Source organism: Eurypyga helias, unplaced genomic scaffold, assembly GCF_000690775.1.
Source record: "Eurypyga helias isolate BGI_N326 unplaced genomic scaffold, ASM69077v1 scaffold47006, whole genome shotgun sequence".
Lineage (NCBI taxonomy): Eukaryota > Metazoa > Chordata > Aves > Eurypygiformes > Eurypygidae > Eurypyga > Eurypyga helias.
This window is the reverse complement of record NW_010256916.1, coordinates 9,670-34,345: the sequence shown is the minus strand read 5'-3', so window position 1 is coordinate 34,345 and position 24,676 is coordinate 9,670. Positions and strand designations below refer to the sequence as shown.

Sequence of the window (24,676 nt, the reverse complement as noted above, 5' to 3'; positions counted from 1 at the left end):
TAATTCACATGAATAATTTATGCAAAGTAATAAGTTCCTGATACCAATAAAAAGAATAAATACAACTCCCAGAGACCACATTACAAACTAGAATTCATTTTTACAGAGATATAAAACTGTTATGATCAAGTAAGGGGAGAAATAATATCCATCAATAACACTTCCTTATTTCTTCATTGTTTTATTTGCACAGTGTTACATCTCTGCATAGTGTACAATCTATCCAGCTGTCCTGGGAATGTCAATGAAGCTATTCCAGCAGGTATTATATTAATAATTTCTCATCACCAGGCAGACATTGTTGGAGTCTTTTCTTGTTTCGCTTGCAACATTAGATCACTTTTAGAAACAAGCAGAGTAGGATCTAAATGTATTTTCCCCTGCAGATGCTGTGACAGTCTTATTTGTAAAATACCTATTTTCACTGTTAATTTCATACTGACATTCACTGCACAAGAAATGAAATGCCATTTTTGGACACCAGTAACATGTCTGAATTCAGGAGCTACAAGTCAGTGAAAACATTCTCTGTCACTGGTTGTTTGTTTTGATTTTTGCAGACTTTTTTTTTTTTAGTCAGGTCCTGATCATCTTTTCCCATTATTTCCCAGATTCTACCCTTTCATCATTCACTAAAAGAGTTGAGAGCTCAACAGAAACATTTTGATGCAGCACCTCCTTAGCTGTGTTACTGGTATGGCTCTATTCTGTGGGCAAACCCTAATATCCTACCTTTCGCATAGCAACCCTTTCCTCAAAGTGGATGAGGAGAAAAAAACCCTTCACTGGGTACATACTTTTTCCGCACTGTTTACCTGATTTTCTAAACGGTTTAGCAGCTCTGAAGACCAGTCTATGCAACAATCACCTGAAATTCATGCGCTTTCATTTTCTGACAGGAATTTGGGATTGTCAATAAATAGGTTAAAAAACTTGATTTAATACTTTGCAACTTTTTTAACTTAGATAGCCAGATTATAGCAAGGGCAACATTCCGCTGCATTTACGAAAGCAGTGCAAATTAGCTCCCTTGGTGGGAATCTCTCTCATGCGCAGCATGGAAAACAACAGTTCCCTTCGGAAGGGAAACACCTACCTCTGCAGCTCTTAATTGTAACTGTTAATTGTCGGGCTGGAAGTGCTGGCTGGCCTCAAACGGGAGCTGTAGATGATGAAGGGAAGATGAAAAAAGAACAAAGGCAGCAGCCATGTGCAAGGCCTGGGTGCTTTAGGGGAAAAAGCCCTAGGAGTGGGCAGCCTGGGGACACAGCAGGTCCCTGGCAGAAGGGCCGCTCTGAGCAGAATGTGGAAGCGCAGCAGGTTACGCGTGGAAAAGCTGAGCCTGAGGACTGAAGGAAAAGTCAGCCGAGGGATGAGCCCAAGGCATCCGGGGGGCTGTGCTCCTGGGGCTCCCTGCCTCATCCGTGCTCTCTTCTCACACCTTCAAGCTGCCCGCGCATCTGGGATCAGCTACACAGAAGGGTGTTGCGGAAAGGTGCGGAAGAAGTGTGTGGTCCAGCCCAGCTGGCTCAAACGCCGGGAGGAACGGAGTGCAACATGCACGGATCTGCAGGCTCCGCTCTGGCAGAACTGCCAGTGCTGCCCGGCCACGGGTTCCCGCAGCCTTTGCTGCGCGTTACGCTCAAGCCGCCCCTCCAAGGGTTTAATCGCGCTGGGGGGATAAAACTGTTTTAATGATGAAAGCTGCGGAGCCAGGGCTGACTTTTTCTGAAAAGAAAGGATGCCATAGCAGCTATCTTGGATGCCTATCAGGGAACTTACAGCTCTTTGCCACGCTGTGCAGGTGTTGGGAATAAGTTTAACTTGGTTTGCCTCCATCACTAGTCTGAGCAAAATATTCCAAAATATCTCTGCGAAATAACAACACTAAAACTGATAAGATGATAACTAAGGATGTCTCTGAATTTTTTTTTTTTTAATTACTGTATTTTCAGGAAGAAATCTCTTTATAGTAACTTTCATATGATGATTTCATTTTCCCACACAGAGTCTGTGATTTTCCTTCTTATTTGATCTTTGTCCAGGTTAAAAACATGGTCAAGTGGAGGAGCCCTCCTCATTTTAAAAGGCAAAGCTTTGTTTTTAATTATTCATGTTTTCATAGAGAAAGCTGCTTTTGGGAAAGGTTTGATTTTTATCAGGTGGAATGAGCTGGGAAACCAATATCCACACAGGAGAAGTTGAGTTTCCTCCATTCTCACAGGTTTTCCATGGCAGAAGAGAAGAAAAATCCACACACACCGCACTAAATATACTGTCAAAGTCTTGTAAAGAAGTTTTGTTTCTCAAACACTTTGCTTAAAAGTAGAAGCAGGGAATGAAAAAAGTAATTGAAAATTAGTGTCACTCCTTCAGAGAAACACTGCTTCCTGAATTAAAAAAAAAAAAAAAAGAGACTTATTTTTGGAATTTTTTCATGCTATTCCAATTAGCACCATCTAGACAAATATTCTCGTTTCTAAGTATAGGGCAGACCTAGCCAAATCCACATATATTGTTTTTATCCTGAGCATTGGATATGGATTTTTCTGTCCTCTAGCAGATCTAATGTCACTATTTAAAAATTCCAATGAAAATTTTCCTGAGTGAAGCATATTTATAACCCATCTAAACACAGAAGATATTTTCTTCCTACACCACACTGTGGACTGTATCTGAACAGTGGTTTTACCACGCAACCCCAGAAGCACATCTGGAGGATGAACCTTGGTCCTTACAACACCAGATGGTATTTGCAGCCTGACCTTGTCCTGCTCCATACGAACTTCAGCACCTAGGTGTTTTTATCTTAAAATGGATACTAATATGGTTTTCCCCTGGAAGTCCCTGGTGCTCTGGGCTCCTCTGCAAGTAGCAGCTTAGATTTGGGTAGCTACCTTTAATTTCTCAGTTGTCAGCAGCACTGTGAGGATACTGGTGTCCATGCATATCTATTTTTAGTGCAGGATGTGAAGAGGGGACAGTCACTGTCTCTGGGCAGCCCCACCACCTGAAGAGGGGCCTCTACACCAGTGTGAACATGACGCACACAGTCCCTCCTGGGATTTGATTTGTGCCAGAATTCAAAGCAGCTTTTTTTGCTCCACGAAAGCATGATCAAAGCCTCCCTCCCTTGAGCTGATTCGAGCAATATTCCTCATCAAAAAGCAAGAAAAAAACCCAACCATATTTGCCTGTGGTTGTCTTCTAAATAAATCCCCCTGTCTCAGGAGGCTTGGGGCTGCTGTCTCGCTCCCAATCAGCTTTGGTGCTACTGGTAAGATTTTTTTTTTCTTCATCACCTTCAGAAAAAATGCCCCTATTGATGGAATTTGTGATGTTTACATATGCTTATCTTCCTTCTGATCTCGGGATTCATATAACATTTCAGCTGCCTCTTTAGCTGTATCATTAGTTCTGCACAGATCACTGAGAAAAGCTTTCTTGCAGAGCTTTGCCTCTGAAGTCAGCCCAGCACTGGTGCCCCAGTGAGAATATTTCCACCTTCCTCCCCTCTGGCCTCAGCTCCCTTACTGATCTTGATAGCTTGCAAAAGATCTCACACACTTGTTTAATTAAGCAACCTGCATGGCAGTGGCTGTAGCCAGACCCCGTTCTTCCTGCACCTCTGTACATAAGGAAGGTTATGGTGCCTCAAAGGTCTGCATGGGTGGTTCCTGCAAAACATGATGGTTCTGCTAAAGCTTCTTTTTCAGAGGCACTAGCTCCCTTACTGATCTTGATAGCTTGCAAAAGATCTCACACACTTGTTTAATTAAGCAACCTGCATGGCAGTGGCTGTAGCCAGACCCCGTTCTTCCTGCACCTCTGTACATAAGGAAGGTTATGGTGCCTCAAAGGTCTGCATGGGTGGTTCCTGCAAAACATGATGGTTCTGCTAAAGCTTCTTTTTCAGAGGCACTTGCACTATTTCCTTTCCATTTCCTGCTGTAGACTTTCATCCATGACGGTAAAGGGCAGGTTCTTTCCATCCATGTGCTGATCAGACAGACTGCAGATCTAGCTCTAACCTCAAAGTTAAACAAGTTGTGCTTGATGGCACATAAACTCCTACACGGGACATTTATAGCTCCTCTGGAACAGAAGCAAGTTTAAAATACACGTAGAAAATTGCAGGGGACCTGGGTGTCCTGGTACACAGCTTCTGCCAGGGATGTTCTTGAGCAGGTGTAAACTTGAAATGATCCAAATGCAAGAGAGCTGAGAAAAAATAAACTGTCCAAAAGCCTCCAAGGCTGCTTCCTATTAGAGAAGATGCCATGATGGGTGCAGCCAAACTGAGATCAAAGCTCTGACTCCAGTGGGTGTTGTGGTCCTTGACCCCACCCCAAACAAAGCAACGGAGAGCTGGTTGTGTTAGCTGCTGACCTGCTAACACAGCATCTGGGTAGGTGTCTCATCATTCCCCACCCCAGAAAAAAAGAGGTCTTGGGTTTGCATACAAAGCCATGACAAAGCCTTTGTTGTCTCAGGGAAGCTACCCATGACATGGCTGTTTCCTTATGTACCTGTAAGACCACACTATGTGGCCTGATTTTTAGATTCACTCAACCTATTTAGCATTGTGTTAGGCAGGTGAGGTGGGAGCGCACTTCAGGGGCAGGAACTGGCATTTCAACTCACCATGAAGTTTCATGATACACTGAGGGATGTTTCTAGAGTTGTCTGAATCTACACCATCATGCTGGAGCATTCCCAGGTCCTCCCTGTCCTCACTGACCCCATACTGATTTCCACTTGGCTCCTACCCTGATACACACTTCCTTGGGAAGAAAACTCAAATGCAGCTGAAATACTTGTATATGTTTGTCTTCTACCTCTTACCCCATGAGGTCCTGGCACCAGATCTGAGTCCTGCAGTGGGGACTGTGTGTCAAACCCAGAGCTAGGACCAGTGCCTGTGGCAGGCTGAGGTTGAGTGTGGTATCCAGGACAGCCTGTCCTGGTGCATCCAAGACCAATGGAAGCAACCTCCATGGTCCCATGCAAGGTATGTCCATGTGGGGTACCTAGGGCATTCTGCCTTGTCCCAGAGCATGCACTGCCATATAGCCCATCACCAAACACCCTCTCCAAAGCCCTCTGTCAAGAATTTAGGGACTGAAGTCACCTTGTGATGCCTGCCTAAGGAGGGCTGCATAACCCAAACAGCAAGGGGAGCACAATGTTGCCCAAAGAAGAGTGGGGGCAGTGAGGCTGCAATGCCCCAGCTTGACAAGTGTTCAGGTCTCCCCACTTACAGAACATGGCCATTGCCTGCCCACCAGTAACACCATTAACGATGCTCAGGGAGATGGCAATAATCCCACAACATCAATATTCCTTGTGACTCACTAAGCAGAGAGTATCAAAGGAAGAGCCTCTTTCTACCAATCCCATCAGTATCTTACACAAAAGTTAAAATTACCTTCTTTACCCTGTCCTTGATCCTCTTAAATCCTAACCCAGTTTGCTGCCCTGAGAATGGCAGCCTGCATGCTCACCTTCTGCAGATCGCTGTCAGAGATGGTGCCTTCAACAGCTCACGTCTACCCTGTATCAAAACAGCTAACACTCATCTGCCTGTGTGAAAACACATTTTAATTGAGCAGCCCCACTCACTCAGGAATTTAGCTAAGTCTGTAAAGCTTCTTTCTTTTATCCCTATATGCCATTCTGACAGTCTTGATCTTATCTGCAAATTTTAGATTTATTTTTAGATAATTGATAGAAATGTTGAAAAGTACAGACTTCACTGTTTCCTTGAGATCCCAACAGAAATGTTCCCATTCAGTGACAGTTTTGTGTTGATTACTAGTGTTTTGTAGTCTGTTGTCACTTCCCAACCCATTTAACATGGATTAGGTAATGCCCAATACTAATGTTTAAAAACAGAATATGATGTCAGATCCCTTGCAAAATCCTTTTGAGTTATATCTGTTAGCTCCATGTTGAGGGAGATTTCAGTGCCATAAAGCCCAGTTATATTTTCAGTGTGTCCTGCTTCATTCACAACATACACAATCATCCTTGAACCTTGGGACAAAACAGCACAGCAGCAAAATTCAGACTTCAAGGTCCAGGAACGTCAGCCTAAACAGAAATTCGCTCTGCCCCGAGGACTGGCCCTACTGAAGCAAAGCTCCTGTATTCTCAGTCGCTGCCTCTCGTAAAGGAAGTCTTGTGGTACTTCAGCAGTAGCACAACCTTTCTGCAAGGTTTTGACCTGCTCCTGCTGCTTTTTCAACACACCCCTATGATACTACCAGCACAGTGAATGGTGACCCACAGGAGGAGGGGAAAGGAGCTCTTCAGGGACCATGCTCTCTGCTCCCCAAAGTCATCGTGGCTCTGACCTGGGAAGTGTTGCAGCATCAGGTGATGCCTGATGTATCGCTCCAGCCCGGTAGTGCCCTGCCTGGTTCCCCCTGTTGTGCAGCTTCACTTTCCCACCACGATGGGGGGAAGAAGGCAGCTCTGATGGTCTCACTCTGGCAGCCTTGCCTCATCTCATTGCAATTAATTCTCCCTCCTGTCCACTGACTCTTTAAAGGTGTAAACACTGGGACCTGTGAGTGCTTGGCAGCAGTCCAGGAGGAGCTCGGTGTGTCAGGATTCAATAGGCACTTGCAGTGGGGATTTTATTTTTTTTTTTTATCATCAAGCTCAGCTACAAACAAACCTTTAATTAATTCCTCCACAAGGTTCTGCTGAGCTTGTGGCTTCCAATTCTTCTGGGAGGCTAATTAACCTGATCCTCTCCCTCCATGCTCCTTTCTCAAGATTGTCAGTTTTCACTTGTTGAATCTTAATGCGTTTCACTGGTGTAACAATCTGCTCTTGTTCACCAGATGCCTCTCGCCCCCAGTGCACAGGCTACATTTCTTTTTTGCCTATATGAGCTCATGCTACAGCTGCTTGAAAAACAGAACAGCTCACGCTTCTTTGCAGGAAAAATTGACTTTTTGAAAATTTCCCCTTAGCATTGGAAAAGGAAACCGCCCAGGAATTTCAGTTTTCCACTAAAATTTTCAGTTTTCAAAAACTGATTTTTTTTTTATTTTCTGTGAAATTTAAAGTGCTGTGGAACATGTTCCTGTTTCAGTGTTTTCAGTAAAAACTTGAGGAAAAAGAATCCAATCTGATATCTGCACAGATACAGATGTATGCAGGCATTTTGGGCAAACACCCATTTTTGAGGGGGAAACACACTATTTCACTTGGCTTCATCTTGATCAAAAGCCCATTGATTTCAGGCATGAGGCACCCAGGCTATTTTCGACATGCATCTCCAGCCTTGAAAAACATCCCCTGAAGCTGAAAAAGAGAAGCTCGTGAAAGTAATTGAGATGTTTTGGAAACTGTGCTTTTAGTCTTCCTGTGACTCAGTTCCTTGAGACTGATTGTAGGAGCACTGAGCTTTCCAACCTGATGCAGGGAGTGACACTGGGCACAAAAATGCCTGCAAAGCTTCAAGACACTGATGTGCACCATGAGCCAGTGGCCATGGAAATGCTGAAGGCAGAGCTGGGGGGATCCAAGTGCAGGGGAATGAACTGGCACCCTAGAACCAGCGAGTCTAGAGTGGGACGTGGCATCACTGTGGGATATGGGTGTGAAACACATGTTTGCACCTTGTGGGGAAGCCAGTCACTTGGTTCCATGTAAAGCAAGATTAAGACAAGGTGCTGCAGCTGTTGCCAGGTACAGGTGGGCTTCATGTCTCACAGAGCTCACTCTCTGCAGCAAAGCATACCAACCTTTACCATGGGGAAAAATCCTGCCATGAAGCTGTAGCCTAGGGATCCCCATTAGAGGGATTTCACAACATGCATCATGAGAAGGAGCAGGGAGGAGCACTCCTCCACTGGTGAAGTTGCTTTCTTGAGCGACAGAAGCAAAGGAGACAAAGGAGCTGCTGGCACTGGGCTGGGGGAAGAGGAGATGGCCTCCACCTGATTGTCTTGGGGACTGGTGCCTAAGTGCAGGCTGCTATTTCCAAGCTTTTGCTTCCACTAGAGAAACCTGAAATAGAATAAGTTTAACAGATTTTTTTTTTTTTTTTTGCCTTGAACACACTGTTTTCCTCTTTCCAGCCCTCTTGAGGGGGGGGGGGGGGGGGGGGGGAAAGGTGGAAAAACACTGACATTTCTGTTAGGTCCAAACTCTTTTGACTACTTCATGTCTCAAAGATTATTTTCATGTTGGGATCATTTATACCATTCTCATTAGAGATGGCTGGGAAATTCTCACTGTTTGCTAAATGTTTGGGAAAGAAATTAATAGAAAAATCATAATTTTGAGGGGGGGTGAGGGGGTTGGGGCTTTAACCTGTGTAGCATACTCAAAGCAGTCAAATCATTGAAATTTTGTTTGTTAAAAGGGAGGAGGTTGGGAGTGACCTTCTAGCAGTTTGCTGCTCTGACAAGCCAAATCCCTTATGCCTTTTGAGCAGATTAGAAGGCAGCAGCACCAAATTCAGCTCTCCAAATGCCCTGCTCTCCAAGCACCTGGAAAGTGCTGACTACAGTGGGGTTAAAATTATCTCCCTATTTTACAGTGGTCTTGAAAACATCCAGGACCACCTGGGAAGCAGTCAGATACCATAGCAATAAGCACTAGGTCATTTATAGTGCTATATTCAGAGCAGAGCAGGGAGAAAGAGGCCAGACATTAAGCAGTGCCTCTGGAAAGGAGAACAGAGCATTCTTTCCACCCAGAGCCCTCTGTAGTTGAGTGAGGTGAGGTCATGTCGGAAAACGATGAGCGCATTTAGCATCATCTGAAGGCATTCTTGCAAGGATTCTGCAGCAAGACTGCATAGGGAGGCAGCCCTGGTCTTCCCACTTCTATAGCATTTGATTGAGCATCACCTTACCACAAGGCTGGTCTTCAAGCCAAGCTACAGCTCTCCATCTTGTGTGGTGAAATGAGTGTCTCCAAAATTGACTCAGACCTGCTAAATTCCACTAGTAGTGAAACATGAGCCTAAATACAAAGAAGAAACCACATGGAAATGAGTACCAGTTTTCAGCCTTATTCGGGAAAGATGTTGATTGTCGCTCAGTTAAGGATTTAATTTTCCTGCATATTATTTGATGAGCCCTGGATGAAAAGCAGCAGTTTGTGTCCAAATCTGACTTCTGTTATCATCCTTTAAGGCCACCTGGGGCATTTTACCTACGCAGAGCCTCCATTTCTCCCATGAGTAATGACAATATAGGGCTGAGCCGTTCCTAAAGAGACTGAGATCTGGAACAGAAGTACTGCACAGGAGCTCTGCCTCTCTTCATAACTTGTAACACAGGGGAATAATGACTCTGCTAACCTCTCTGCTTTGGCTAGGTTTTGTTGTTGCATGTTGTGGCAAAAGACAGAAAAGGTCCCAGGAGTCCTAATGTAACAGCCTGCCAGCCCAGCATCATTGTTCTGAGTCTCAGGGTACAAAAACCCTTCCAGGAACTGGTTCCCATTCCTCAGTGAACCTCCTATGGCCAGCACAGCACCTGGACTTTGTTCCCCCAGGTAGCCTGCACCCCCCAGCCCCAAAATAGGAGACAGCAGCTCTAAGTGCAGGTGCCCACATCTCAAGTAGGCTAACATAAGGCAAAACAGACCTGGAGGAGGGAAGAGGGGGAAGACAAACTTAAGATTGTTGGGGAAAGCAAAAAAAAAAGAAAAAAACCCTCCACCACACACCCTCTCAAACTCACATGCTTTGAAAATGTGTGAGATTCTCTGAGGCTGCAGACATGACATAGAAGAAGCTCCAGGGTATGGCTCTGGGTAGGGAGCTTCCATGGAAATGAGAAAGCCCCATATAACAGTACTGCTTTGAAAAGGCCCTGCAGGGGTGGAGAGGGATGCCAGTTATCCCATCACAGCATATTAGTGCACTTTGTTTCTATATTATTATCCTCCTGTTGCTAGAGCCATTAAAAACTGTCTCTAAATAGCTCGGCATGGTGATTTACTAATTGAGTTAACTTGGCTGCAGTGTCTCTGGTGCTGAAAAATGTGGTTTCTGATTAGATAAGAGCATTGCCCCTTTCAAAATGAACAACACAGTAAGAGGTTTTTCTAGGTCATGCTAGACCGCTCAGCACAGCACTCTGACAAGCACTGCACAGCCCAGGGGCCATGGCCCCAACCTAAGACAGACAGACATTACAGCTAATGGAGGTCTGTGCTTTTCTTCCTCTGGAGGAGGCATGGAGCTTGAGAAAAATGCAGGAGCATCTTCAAGTTGGAATCAGTCTTTTCTGCCTCAAAGTCCAGGGAAGGCCAGCTCAGGCTGCTTGAACTTTTCAGGTCCTGCTGCACAGGACCCGGACACTGGGAGGTCCCCATGCTCCCAGGGGAGGCACATACTCAGATCTCCCCACAAGATGAAACCTTGCTTGTAGACCTCAGTTCAGAGCACAACAATATTGTGGCATGATGGTCTTTCAGGCCAAAAACCACTGGTTCCTTCCCTGCATTTTTCTTGCTGTTTGTCCCCCAGATCTGCCAGCACCACGCTGACCCTGGCCAAACCATGTCTTCCAGAAGCAACAAATGCTGCGTCAGACTCTTCCTCAATAGGACACACCTCAGGTGTGTCTCACAAGTTGTTGACAGTCTGCACAGACCCATACCAGGGAGGACCTGGCGGCTCCCATCTGTCCCAGTTGTGCAGCAGTTGGGGCACAGAGCTCCTGGTCTGCCCACAGGAAAGTTGATAGAGTTGGTGGATCTCATTGCTCTTCCACACGCGTGCTTATGCTGTCAGATGAGCTAGTTCTTGAGTGCATGTAGGGGCCAGCTGCCTTGGTTGTCCACACCAGTCAGCACTGGTGAGCATTTAGCTCAGCTGAGTTGAGTCTTCCCTTGGCAGGAACACACAGGGCAGCATGGGGCTCAATCACAGCAAGCAGTGGCGCAACCTAGAAGCAAGTTGTGTGATGCTGGGGTCTCATCAAACCTCAAGAGCTGCACCACTCCAAGAAAGAGTCAACCCAAAAGGAAAACAAGATGGCAGCATGCTGGTATGTTCATTTAGGTCTGCTCCAGTGTTTCTCAGACCTCGATGTCCTCCAGCTCAGACTGACAAAGAACTTGAGACAAACCCTACATTTCTAACATCACAGGGATGTTCAAACATAAAGGGAATCTTCTTCCCTCAGTAGTGCTGAGGCTTACACCTTTGTCTGCACCACCATCCCAAAGGAGCAGCCACAAGGACTACAGGGGATAGGCATGGGGGAAAGCAAAGCTGGAAAGGGGCTGGGGACAAACCATGAGGAAAAAACACTGCAGCCAGGGTCCTGGAGCCACTGTTTCACCAAGGTGCTGTCAGCCATGCATTTGAGAAGACCTCCCACTGGTGAGCAGCTCCAGTGTCACACCTGACTATGTTTGCACGACTCCACAGTGGCAATGTGCATCTGCTGTGCTCAAAGCACAGAGGGGAGCTGCAACACATCAGGGGAGACAAAGCTGCTCTCCTTGCAGCTCAAGGACCAGCCAGGCAGGTGTACTGGAACATGAAATAAAAGCCCATTTAACAAGAAGCCTGAAAGTTTTTCAAAAGCAAAATCACGGTGGATGGAGCCTGGTCAGCCAAGAGCTTCAATCGGCAGCCAGACGAGCACCTGTCAGGGCTGGGCTGGAGTCATTAGTAAGATCAGAGTCTCTGCAGAACAGCAGGAGGCTGGACTAGGTGACCTAATTTGCGTCCCTTCTAGCTCAAAAAGTCTGTGATGTATTTTTAATGAAGCACATACAATAAACTGCTAACATATTATTAGAGGCTCACTTCAAAGCTCAAATAGGCAGAAAAATCAAGGTGAAAGTTTCTGAATTCATCATTATTATGTGTCACTCATCTTCACTATGACAACCCCTGGGCACACCAGATGCTTCCTTTCCAGCTCCATGGTTTGGAGCTCACCCTCCTCCTCTTTTTTTTTTTTTTTCAAGCACACCAGAAAGAACCTGGAAAGCTTAACTAGACAAATCTTATACATATATTCATTGTTCCAGTTCCACAAAAGGTTTTGCAAGCAGCAACATTTAGTGACTCTGGAGAAAGCTAGGGTCATACCTCAGATAAGCTTCAGGCTACCTGGGCTGCATTTTGTTCTGCCATCCTCTTCTCATCATATATCTGGTATCTGTAAGGTTTACAATTTCATGAGATGTGTCAGGGAGCAGCAAGATCAGGGCTGCTTCCTCAGGGAAGGAAAGCCAGGAGCTGAGTGGGATCCCACAGCTTGAAAAGGACCTACCAGCCACAGCCTGTGCCACAGGACCTGAGTGAGGAAACAAGACCAAGAGACTGTGGCCAGCGCCAGCTAAAAGTCCACATCATAAGGCAATATTTCAAAGATGAAGCAGGTCCAATGTGAAGTCAGGAAGTTAATTCACAGCTCAGGACCAGGTCCAGTGATCCAAGCAGGTTCATAGTGAGATGACAGATCCAAGGTCAAGCCATGAAAACAGCCCAGAGATGGAGTTCAGAACAGCAGGGCTCTGTAGCAAGGCAGCGACATGCGTATGGCTGAGCTCTAGACCAGCACGCCTCCAGCATGGCTCCTACAGGGACTGAATGCACCAGGCTGAACATAAATAGAACTTCTGAGCCCACTGTTTGGGTGGAGACCCCGAAAGAAGCTTGTCAGGACCATTAGGACCTACTGGTTAACTCAGGGCAAGATGTATGAGCTGCACAGTGATACAGAAACACATAATGGAAATTGGAATGTTTGTGTGTCACAGTTTTCTCATTCCCAAAATTATTAGGCCACTCTGGCAGGAGAAAACAGATTTTTTTCCTCACAAACACCCATTCCTTCTGGGATGGCCCCTGTTCACTCAGTGGCTGGAATAATCTCTTAAATTGTTTAAAGACCAAAACTCTGGTGGAAATAAGTCATATATTCCAAGGGTAGAAACAAATCAGAAGCTGAATGTTCCTCTGACTACACTTAAATAGTCCTGTCCTCCCCATGTTATGAAAGCTAGCCAAGAACAATCTGGTCCAAGGCCAAAGCACCTCTCAGGTTCAAGCAAACCAAGAACGCCACAAGAACTTACCCACATGGAGTCTGGAGAACCTTAGTATTGAACCCTCTGGTGAGCTGCTGTTCCTGGAAACGCTCCTAAAAGGGACACACAACCTCAAAACAGAGAGTAAAGTTAAACATCTCAGTGTGCTTTCCACCCCCAACTCTAACTCCTAGAAATTAGGTGTGCATATGAATGCATTCCCAAAACTCCTCGTCGGGAGCCTTCAAGTTGCTTTCCCTTCAACACCCTTTGTCACCACCAGCCTCATCCCCACAGTTCCAGCAAGGTGAGTCTGACAGCATGGGAGGGGTAGTGAGGAGAGAAACAAACAAACAAACAAACAAACGTTTAGCAAAATACAGAATTTAATAGCCTTGCTTGGAAATCTTGTTAAAATTTCAACTTTTACTGCCCAATGCAAATGGGAACATTTAGTCCTAGCATCTTGAAGTCAATTTGGAATTCACATGAATGTCACACATCACTAGGTGAGGAATGTGCCTGTCATCTAGCCCTGCTGCATCTTGTTTGAGCTCAGTCTCTAATTGTCATGCAGAAAGTGCCTGAGCCTTCCATATAACCTGGTGTTAATTCCACTGCCGGGCGGAGGGGAGGATGGAGACAGCTAATGAACGAGCAGAAGTGATTGATTCCTGTCTCAGTGTTAGGACACTGAATGGCTGTTTGTCAAGAAACAAGAAAATGTCACTGGGATTTGTAAGCGCTTGTAACTACTACATAAAGCACTTTGACTAAGAGTCGCATAAGATAACTTTCCGAGACTGCTGCTTTGAGAGTGTGTTAATACAATCACTGGCTCTTCTTGACATTTTGCAAACAACTTATAAATATTACATTGGATTGGCTGCTCCTGCTGCCACTGTTGTTGTGGTTTGAATGGAAATACCAGGGGAGAAAAGAGCAGCTCTGCCCTTATTTAGCAAGTATGGAGCTAAATAAGAGTCCTCAGTCAGCCCAATCCAGGGCTTTGCTCCAGTGAAAACAAAAGGATTTGAGTGTCCTGCCCTTCTCCTGATGGAGAAGCTTGGATGTGTGTGAAGACCCAGCACAGTCTCTTACCACCAGCCCCTCCACACCCAGATGGATGCTGGGATGGAGGTTAAATGACTCACCTGAGGTCTCATACTGAGCATGTGACACTGCTGAAAATTGCAACTCAGCCTGAGCTGAGTGAGGCAGCCTATCAAAAGCCATGATTTCATCCCAAAAGATGTTACTGTTTTTATGCTTGATGACAGCTGGCCCTTTTTGGTACCTGCTGACCTAGAACAAGTACCTCAAACTGTACTAAAGGTGGATCATTTCAAGATTTGAAGTGTGTCATCGTTCAGTGAGTGGGCAGTGTATACCTTTATTTTCATCGTGCTTCTCTTTGCCAGCTCTCCATCAGCCCTATTTATAGTTGCCCTGAGCAGTAATTCCAGTAAGTGTCACCTACTTCAGCATTTCCCCATGTGGTGCCCTAGTTATGGCACAAATCAAGGGGTCTCCTAATAAGAGTTTCTGTCGCTAGCCAGATTCAAATGTTTGTGCTTGGCTGTATAGGGAAGGTCTCTGCATAATTTCACAGATTTCCTACCTTCACCATGGTTTCACCCAGAGTTCATGCTATCTCTGAAGCTTCATGTCAGCAATCGACACCATGATCCTATATCATCCCTAAGAAACTTTTGCTTCTCTTGCCTATTCTCTGTTCTCCTGCCTGCCCCCATCTCTCAATGACTCTGGGGGTTTTTATCCTTTTCTGATTTTGAGAAGGAGGCAGAATGGCAATAGCTCTTCTCCCTCTCCTGTCTAATGATAGGGAACTAATCCAGAAATACAGCTTTGAATTAGAAAACCTTCCAGCCTTTATTATTTCTATGCATCATGTTTGTTTGTAGAAAAACTCAGCAACTCAGATAATCTTCTCCGTGTCAGAGCAGAGATATGTGGAAACACCACTTGCTCATAAGGCTTAGGAGACCCTGTTTAGGACAGGGGAACAGAGGTCTCAGCCCTGTGGAGTCACAGGCATCTGGGCATTTGCCCAATGGTCTTCTGTGAGATACTGGGGAAGGATGGGCAGAGATGCTACTTGCCTGCAGCCCAGGGCCAGGGTTACAAGCAGGTACTTGTCCTCACAGACAGGCAACTGCAGGCAGTACTGCCAGAAGGCAGTCCCAGTCCCTGACACAGCATTGCCAGCTCTCACCACTGTCCTGAGTCTTGCGAGATTTGGTGGTTCTTTGATGGTTCCCTGACTCAGAGGAAGAGCAGGGAGAGTTCAGCCTCAGATGAGAAAAACTTGGAAACATGGTCTCTAAAAGCAGTATTCAGCTAAACAGAACCCATATGAGCTTCATTAACCAGGATTTAAGCTGGTTTCAGTTTGGGGTAGTGAGTAATGTTTTTTAGCAGTTGAAGAGTCACAGTGGTGTTGTCTGGAGGACCAACTTGGAAATGGGAGTCCCCTGTCTCGGGGGAAGGACAGGAGAGGCAAAGGCAACTTGCAAGTCCTCTAACATCCAGTGGAAGAGGGGCAAGAGGGGAGGAAAGTAGCTGTCACAAACGTATCTGGGGCAACTGTGGACTCCAAAAGTCTGAAGCCAAGAGAGACGACTAGCTCTGACTGAGCTCCTTCAGGGCATTGCACTTCTCCCAGATCCCCTGCATGCAGCAAAATGACTGTTCTGAAACACTGTTGGGAATGCAATCTACTGTGTGCAGTGGGCAAAGAACAAAGCTACCAAGGTCCAGTGCCAAGTCATCTGTGGCTGCTCTTGTCCTGCCCCCAGCCTCTCCTGGTTATCTGATGATGTGCCTTCAGCAAGGCCGATTCAGCAGCTGTAGCAATGAGGTTTAGACCCAGCCCTGTGAGGGACTTCCAATGCACAGACACAGACTGTTCATCTTGTCAGGGCTTGGAGTGGCTCTGGACAGGGAAAGTGAAGAATCCTCAGGAGATGACAGTTTACACTAGAGCTGCTTGATGTGTCAGACCATCTAAGTCCTTTCCAATCAACACCTAGGACTTCTTATGAATCAGGCCATTAGTGGGGTTTCTTTCACACTATGTTACCCCTCTTTTCTTCCCTGGCTTTGATCGACAATGTCTTGCTGATGGAAATGGCGTCAAAGCCACAGCATCCCTATGTAAAGTTTTGATCTCTGTGAATCATCGTTACATATGAAAAAAAAAAAAAGAAAAAGCGCTTCCTTAGCCGGTTTGATTAAGTTACTTTTACATAAAATATGTCCATGTCAGATGTTGCAACTTGGCAGCATGTTACTCAGAAATGGAGACCTCTGGAGTGAGGCTCACCATACCTGTGTGAGGCAACCCATTTAGGATGGGACAAATCACCATCTGGGGACACATGTTTTTGGACTCTACTTCCCAATCCATACGCAGAGGTACAGTCCCATCTCCCTGTCCTCTTCAAGAGGATGGGAAGATGGAAGAATGAGGCAGAGGATAAATATACTTCACATGCTACCATGACAAAGGGGGGAATAATCATCTCCTTGGCTAGCTTGGTGCCTGGCAGTGCTTACAGATGGACCTGAAAACCTGGAAAAATTGTTTCTCTTTTGGTACTGTTCCTGATGGTTGCAAGGACAAATGTGGACATGGCAGCAAAGGATAAGTATGGATCTGTGGAGACAAATGTTGTCAGAGAAGCGAGGATGAACACAATGTGTTCCCACTGCTTGAAGGCCTGTGTTTTTACTGCATCTTCAACAGTGGGCACTGCATTATCAAGGATCTGCAAGGTGACAATGCACAGGGGACACTACATGCTGAGTTGTGCAGCTCTGTGCTCTGTGGTGCAGAGTCCATTCTTCCCAAGTCAGTCTGGACTGCATCCCTCATGCATCCAGAGCTGCTCTGGCTCCTCACTGTTTGTTGACTTTGTTTATTTGATATCACTCCTGGCATCAAGGACATGACCAGAAAATTGACTGTGACTTGCACAGACAGAAAGGAAGAGAGAGAAAGTATCATGAGATGGGAAACAGTCAACAAGGTCCTGAGCCCTGCTGGGTAAATCCCATTTAACTCAGTGACATCTGAGCATAAAATAGGTCTAGAAATATCTGGAAAACTTATGCCAACCCCAGCGTAGCACAAAGCAGAAGTGAAACTGCCTTCCTTTGAACTTCTCAAACCTTCCCTACCCTCACCAATACAGAGCTCACCCTTTGCCTCTTCCAAGCTCTTGTAGGTGTTCCTGCTGCTCACTACATCCCCTTCTTCAATAATTTGTCATTCAAACGGCCTCCTAATGCCTGTAAACACAGAAATTGGCATCTGGACAGCAGGAAATCTAGGAAATTAGCACAGGGGACTCTTCTGGGCTTGCGGCCAATATGTAGTCCTAAGAGCCACTGAAAGCACAGAAGAGTCAAGCTCTAGAAAGCAGGAAGAGTGTCACTGTGTTGGCATAAAGTGACCCCCAGTCCATTCAGGATAAGTGACAGTAATGCTCTAGTCTGCTCTGTGTTAACCACAGGGAGCACCATGGCCAAACACCCTGTGATACTGATTAGGGCACGGACAATCCCAGATCTTAGCTCTGTTCAGGGCGCATTTAGTTGCTATGGGGAAATGCAACTTCAAGCAGCTGTTCTCCTTTTTTTTTTTTTTTTTCCTCCCAGGTTCATCCTGGTCTTTTGCCACCTCATCTGGTTTCCTCATGCCCATAGAGCTATGGACACTGTTCCAAATATTTTGACCACAAGACTCACTAACTACTGTACAAGGGAGACATGCCATGTGCCCTAGAACTATGACCAAACATGAGTTTCCACAGCAGACTCACAGCATCCAGCAATTCTCCTTCTGGCCTTTTTATGGGCTTTGTGGAGTGGTGTTGACCCTTTGGCCAAGCCAGGCTCTGCTACTGTGCTTCAGCTACAGGTTTGAATCCCTCAAGGATTTGAATTATACTTTTGTATGAGCAGGAGAGGACAGGGCCTGCTGTGGGCATGCAGGACCTCATAAAATTCTTCAGCACTGGCATGAAAGGGACAAATCCTAGCAAGTGTGGCAGAAAACAGCTGGCAATGTACTGATCACTCACCTGTGTGTGGGGGCTAGTATGCAAACTGTTCATGCATGCAGGTTTCAGGATTGTCAAGGCTGTCTAGCTTACACTTAGGGATCCCAGCACAGGGCACTGACTTCATGTTTCATTCTTTCAGCAGGGCTATGTATTTGCACGAAATACCTGGCTCCTCTGCAGAGGCTGATGATGGACATGGAGCTGGGATGGCAGCAGTCAGATATGCTGGAATCCCTGGGCCATGCTTCACAGCACCTCCTGCCCAGTGATGCAGCTGGTACTGACAGATCAGTCCCCATTTCACTGCCAAGAGTGAGTTGTTCAATAGCATGGGTTTGTGCCACATCTTTTTGGCAGCCCCAGTGGTGGAGGAGACAGATCCCAAATGCAACAGTTTGGGCATTGCCCTCCCTGTCATTCTCACAGGTGGAAAACTGGCTGTGGCAGCGGTAGAAAGTACCCAGCAACACCGCATGAAATTGTTGTAGATGGGCCTCAGATACCATCACTCTGGCTGCCTATCTTGCAGCATCACAGTCTCACTGGGACCTGAGCCTTCCAAGCATCCTCCCCTGCTTCTTCCCATAGTCACTGATCCCTCCTCATGAACCATCAAGCCTAGAGCAAAGCTGGCATTAAGTTATAGCCCTGCTGATGCCCTTCAGTCCTGGCTTGTGATGCTCCATCCCTCCTCCATGTGTGGCTCTTCTGTGAAGCTGAGCACCAGTCCCAGTGAGGTGAACCCCAGCAGTGACTGGTGCAGGCTGGAGACCCTCAGCCTGATGTGCATACATGGGGCTCTAGTGCATGTTCTCAGGACCTTGGTGCACCCATGACACTGCTCTTGCTCTTCTCTGACACACACTACACGCCACCTGCATGTGACAGGCTGCTCTTGCATGCATAGACCACAATACCTCTACAGCCTTCCTGAAGAAAGGAGCGCAGAAGAAAATCTATAGTTTGATAAGGAAAAGAAACCTCCTGGCAAACTCTGCACAACCCTGCCATAACCTGGAGTACGTGCAGAGTGCACAGGGAGGCTGTCTGCAGGACAGAGTACACAGCTAGGTCTAGGCAGGTGCTTTATGGCCACTGTGTGGTATGGAGGCACCCAGACATCAAAAGGTTTATTTTCATAGCACCCTGAGATCAAAGACAGGGGTCATACAGAAGATGAAGTTACTAGCACAGTGACTCCAAGGAGCACTGGTGGCACAGTCAGGAATGGACACCAGCTCTCTAGCACAGCCAAACTGAGATGCAAGGCCAGAAGCTGTGTGTTTGGCTACAACACACACTATTTCATAAATTCAAGCCTGAATGCTGCTTCACTCTGGATCTACCTTCTGGTTCATTAATCACAGCGCTGAGTCTAGTTATCTGTGCATATCAGAAGAAAAACGGCCCTGCCCGACTTCTGGGGATTGCTTGTTGACATTCCTCTACCTGGAGTCCTCATCTCCAAGGGGCTGGGCTAATATTTCCTGCCATTCTGAGCATCCTGAAATATGAATGATGTTGGGCAAATGCGTGGGACAGTCTGAAGTGAAACAGGAGCACTAGGCAGAGCATGTTTCATGCATGGAAACTCTTTGTTGGCACCAGTCAAAATTGCGTAACCATGACAAATATGTCTTATTTATTACTGTCATGTTAAATGTTCAACCTGCCTTCAGATCACAGATTACTTAGCATCCTTTTAATTTTTCAGCTTTTTAGCTGGTTAGAGTACTTCACCCCTTGCAGATGACAACCACTTAGGAAAAAAGAAATCTTTATTTTTTTTTTTATACTTGTACACAAGTAAAATAAAATGCATATCTATATATACTGCAATCTTGTGAAGGAAAAGGTAGCATTCTTTAACAAATGCTGCCCGTAAACATGGTGTGATGGAATGAATACGGAAAAAACTGCAAATATTCATAAACATAGGATTAAAACAGCATCAAATTCATTACCTCTGCAAATGGGAACCTGCAATATTGTTCAGTGTGATGTCAAGTTACAGAGTTTAGACATTCTTTTCAGAGCATTTCTTACACCTTTTTTTTGTTTTCCTGTAAATAAACCATATTTCTTTACCATCTGCTGTAGCAAAAGCTGCTTTGTGGCAAAAGCAGTTCCGAAGACCAAAGGTATAATTCACAGGTTTCAGGACAAATAAATTATGTACATCTTGGTGTTTGTCTTTTTTGTTTTTGTTTTTTATAAAGGCATCCAGTTAACTTTTGTGTAACAAAGCTTTCTCAGGGTGGATGGTAGTTTTGCTTTTGTTTGCAACGTTTATGGAGGTCAGCAAAAGTCTAGTATTAAAGTGTCATCAACCCAGGAAAAGAGTTAATTTTAGCAGAATAAGAGTAAGCTCCACACCAAGGGGGGGATCAAAAGGCTTAGGCTGAGCTGTAACGTGGAGCTGTTTCCTTGCTGGGTGAGACGGCACTGGGCCTTTGATTTGTTCTTTTTAGAGCAGCCCTGCCTCTTTTTGGTTGGGACTGTGGAAGGTCCAATAGGCTCTAGAAAGTCTGGTTTCAACTTGGTCAATGGAGGGTCTACAATGCTGGGAAAGGTCCCAAAGGGGGAATCGTTTATCTGCTTGTTGCTGCCATTTTTGGAAGGGTCCGTCTCAACATACTTGGTTTTGGACATATTCTCCTTGTCCTTGAGATGGTTGTTAGAGGATGGCCGGCTGCTGTGGGAAGAAGGACCTGCCTTGCCTTTCACTTCATATATAAAAGACTTATCCGTTTCTGGCTGGCAGCACTTCGGGGAGCCATCGCGGGAACCAAGAGGGGGGACCCCTGTTGGCACTTTACCGGACCTGGTCTTAGTGCTAAAAACGCTTGTTCGTATCTGGTTGAAGGAGTCAATGCATCCTTCCAAGTCGGTGCTCTGCAGCCTTTTGAGGTCTCTCCCTGCCAAGCGGGGGGGAAGGTGACACTCCAGCTCCGAAGATGATCCTTTAAACTGCTTAAACCAATTCCAGAGTGACCGAGCCTGGCAGTCGCAAATCCATTGGTTGCCATTCAAGCGCAGGTACTGGAGGGACACCAAGGGAGCCATGGTTTCCCCTGTGAGCACGGTCAGGTTGTTGTTAAACAGATACAAGGTCATCACTTTCCCAAGGTCATGAAAAGACCGTCGGTGAATCAGGCTGACCCTGTTCTGGTGCAGAAGCAGCCGGTCAAGGTTGATTAGCCCACGAAAGACATTTTCTGACAAGCTCTTGATTTTGTTACCGTGCAAAAACAGATAGGTGAGGTTTGCGAGATCTATGAAGGTGTCATCCAGCAGGTTCTGAAGATTATTATCCTGAAGGTAGAGATATTGCAAGGAGAACAACCCTCGAAAAAGCCCCGTGGAGAGCTCCAGGAGCCCGCAGCGATCCAGGTGTAAGGTGTGGAGGTGAACAAGACCCCGGAAAGTGATAGGGTTGATAGATTTCAGGTTTGTGTTGTCGCTGAGATCTAACTCCTCCAGTTTGTTGAGCCCATAGAAGGCTCCAGGCTCAATGAGGCTGATGTTGTTGGAGTGGATCCACAGAATCGTCATGTTGCGACAGGAAGTGAAGCTGGTGGACCTCACAAGGGTTATCTTGTTGTTGTGCAAGAAGATGCGCTGGCTCTGGATGGGTATCTCAGTGGGGATTGCTGTCAGTCCTTGCTGCTGACAACTTATTGTAATCTTCGGTTCACTGTAGCATACACACGCCCCAGGGCAAGACTCCACTTCTGACTGGATGTTCAAGCAAAGCACCAAAATCAGCAGTTTGCTTCCTAAAGGGTAACAAAAATAGTATGCAAATTAGCCAGGGTCATAGGAAGACCGCTTTTCTTTGCAAGCAATGGATGAGCCTGAATGGATGAGCCTTCTAAGTACATTGCCATTTACCACAAATAACATATGCCAAAGGAGCCAAACAAATAAAATGCAGAATTGAAAATGCTCTACTACTCAACACAATAACTACAATTAATAAACACTTGTAGTGACAAAGTCTGAGCACCTACTAAGCCTTTAATACCTGGGAGGCCTCTGAGTTTGGTGGCAAAAGAGTGATCATCATTATCTATTTGCATTGTGGGTCCTGGATGTTCACCTAACATAAGGCTTGCTCCAAAGAGCTTACCTCTGAGCAAAGGGGCTGTCTTCCGGGGGAGCATTTGTCTCTGCCACAGGCACATGTAGCACAGTTCAGTCTGTGGGAAAGCATCTGCCAAGCTTTGGCTGATGCCTACAGCCACAGGGTTGTACTAGGCAACTCTGCATCCCATTCCAGCAGTGCCACCAGCTCCTTGCTTTTTGGGAACACTGAACAATCCTCCAAAACAAGCAGGTGTACCCAGATTGCACTCAAAATATAAGACAGAAATGTGGCTTTTGTGACTTTTTGTGAACAATTTCAGACTGATCTGGTCTTTCTGTAAGAAATTCCCAGAATAACTCACAGGTCAGACCTGCTTGTAGAGGTTTTGGGCCAAGAGCATCCTTTCCTACTCTCAGTCAAACCCTTATAACACATATTCTTGCTTCTCTTCTTTCTCCCCTTTTTTATTTTGAGTCTGTTCAGCCACTGAGGAAGAGGAGAAAACAGCACATTCTTCCACAGAGGGGAGTGCTGTTGTTGCAGGAAATAATGTACAATGCCTGATTCAGGAATTCCTTAAAGTTTGCACGGCAGACGTAGATTTCATGTGACCCCATGGGCATGTGACCCCCATGGGCAGGCAGCCCATGGGGCTTGAAGAGCCCCTAAGAGGAACATTTTTTTGTGGTGATGACCACCTGCTTCTCCAGAGTCTGGGCTGCACGGGAATCACAAGGAAGCATTTTGATTCGTCAAATTCACCTGCCCCAGCTGGGATGCAGGGAAAGGGCCTGGAGGATGGGCAGAGAAGTGCAACGGCTGTGCAGCCAGCAGCATCTTCTGAAAGGGGACCTGAGATGGACAGTCAGTGTGAAACTCCAGCTGAGAGACCTGCTGTTTCCTACCCATGGTTGGGAAGGTGGGGAAGAGAGGCAGTTTCAGCACTGCTTTCCCAGCAATTAGCAGCAAGTAATTAGATTTCTTCCTCTAAACCGCATATGGCAGCTAAAATGAATGGACAGCAACTGTAGCAGTGGGGGGTTCCGTTTGTGAAATAGCACGTGGAAGCAGGAACACATATCTGTCTTTCCCAGCTCATCACAGCACCTCTGCAAAAAGGCACAGTGCTCCCCATCACAGGGGATCTCCAGCTCAGGGGTCAACAGCAGCTTTCCCTCTTTGCTGTTGTGGGAGGTTTTTTTCTTCCTTGAAAGACTGAAAATATTGTTCAGGCATGTTGTTGCCTCATTACACCTTAAGGTAAAACAGCAGAGCTCAAACAGCCAAGTAGAAAGGGCAAGGATGCAGAATGGGATAAACTGGGGGTACTGGAGAGAGCCTGGTTGCATCCAGGCACGTATGTACAGTGCAGTATGCTGGCTCCCACGGAGCGGAATCCTGGAGACAGCGGCTGCATTTCACAGAAAAGCCTGAAAGGCAATTGCATTGCTAATGAAATCACATCATCTCTGCATCAAAGTAGCAACTTCAAACCCCAACAATAAAGGATTAAATCATACGGAAATCTCACCAAACTGTTTACTAAAGCAATAACAAAGGTATTGGAGAAGCTGAGGCAGGAAAGTTGCGTTTCTGCAGTAACAGGCTGGGATCCAAGGCCTGAGTTTCAGTCTAGCCGTGTGCAGCTAATAAATCTGTGGTGATCAAACAGTCCAATATAGGTAGGACGCTCCTATATATCATAGTCCACATGGGAGAAAAAATAACAGCTCAGCATGGAGATAATTTGAGCCTCATATTATTAGCTGCTGAGCATCCTTGGAAAGCAGTGTGTTGAGTGCAGTATTATGACACATTCTGGCTGGCTTGTCATGTTTTGACATATCACGTCCCATTGTATGGAGCAAAGTAACACGAGACAACTGAAAATCTCTGCTGGAGACAAGTCACACCAAGAAGAGCCTCCTGGGAAATTAAAACAATGCTGGCAATTCTCTGACCAGCACAATTCCTCTCCACCTGATAATGAAAACCCGTAGCCAGAGAAACAGGACTTTCTGGAGCCTCTTTCTTCAGTTTTGTGATTCAGGTGATGGGGGCCAGGGTGGCACTGGAGCAATGGGAATCGCCTCGCTATGCAAGACCACCCACTCCAGCAAAACAGAGCTTGGACTGCAGACACTGCTGCAGTCTGCATGGCTCTTCCTGCCTGCTCCTCCCTCCTTTGGCAATACTACAGGGGCTACAGCCTACTGGGGAAAATCCAACCACAACCCAGATGCATCCCACATGCCTTATAAATATGTGACACACTCATGGTGGAGTGAATGCTAAGAACCATTCCTATGGGAGAGGAATCACAACGACAACACTCCTGTTCCAGCTCCAGTTGTGGAGGCAAGTGCATAATAAATGTATGTATACATGGTGAGAGAAAGACGGAACATGAAGCAGCAGAACAAGCCATGCATAAGAATATCACCCTGCCCTGTGCCACCCCCTCCTG

General features: G+C 46.1%; 1 protein-coding gene across 1 annotated transcript; it reads right to left on the bottom strand.

Moving 5' to 3' along the window:
* Window positions 1-20,468: 20,468 nt before the first annotated feature.
* Window positions 20,469-22,285, bottom strand: RTN4R (reticulon 4 receptor). The gene is made up of 2 exons (XM_010153809.1): window positions 22,252-22,285; window positions 20,469-21,898 (listed from the first exon to the last, which is right to left on the bottom strand). The coding sequence occupies exons 1-2, from the start codon at window positions 22,283-22,285 to the stop codon at window positions 20,469-20,471; spliced, it is 1,464 nt and encodes a 487-aa protein (XP_010152111.1).
* Between the last annotated feature and the right edge of the window lie 2,391 nt (window positions 22,286-24,676).

Bases quoted from the DNA above. Each gene is read 5' to 3' on its own strand.
- RTN4R (XM_010153809.1), bottom strand. From the start codon at position 22,285: ATGCTCCCCCGGAAGACAGCCCCTTTGCTCAGAG. The intron at 21,899-22,251 runs GTAAGCTCTTTG...GTTACCCTTTAG, and splicing joins GACAGCCCCTTTGCTCAGAG to GAAGCAAACTGCTGATTTTG.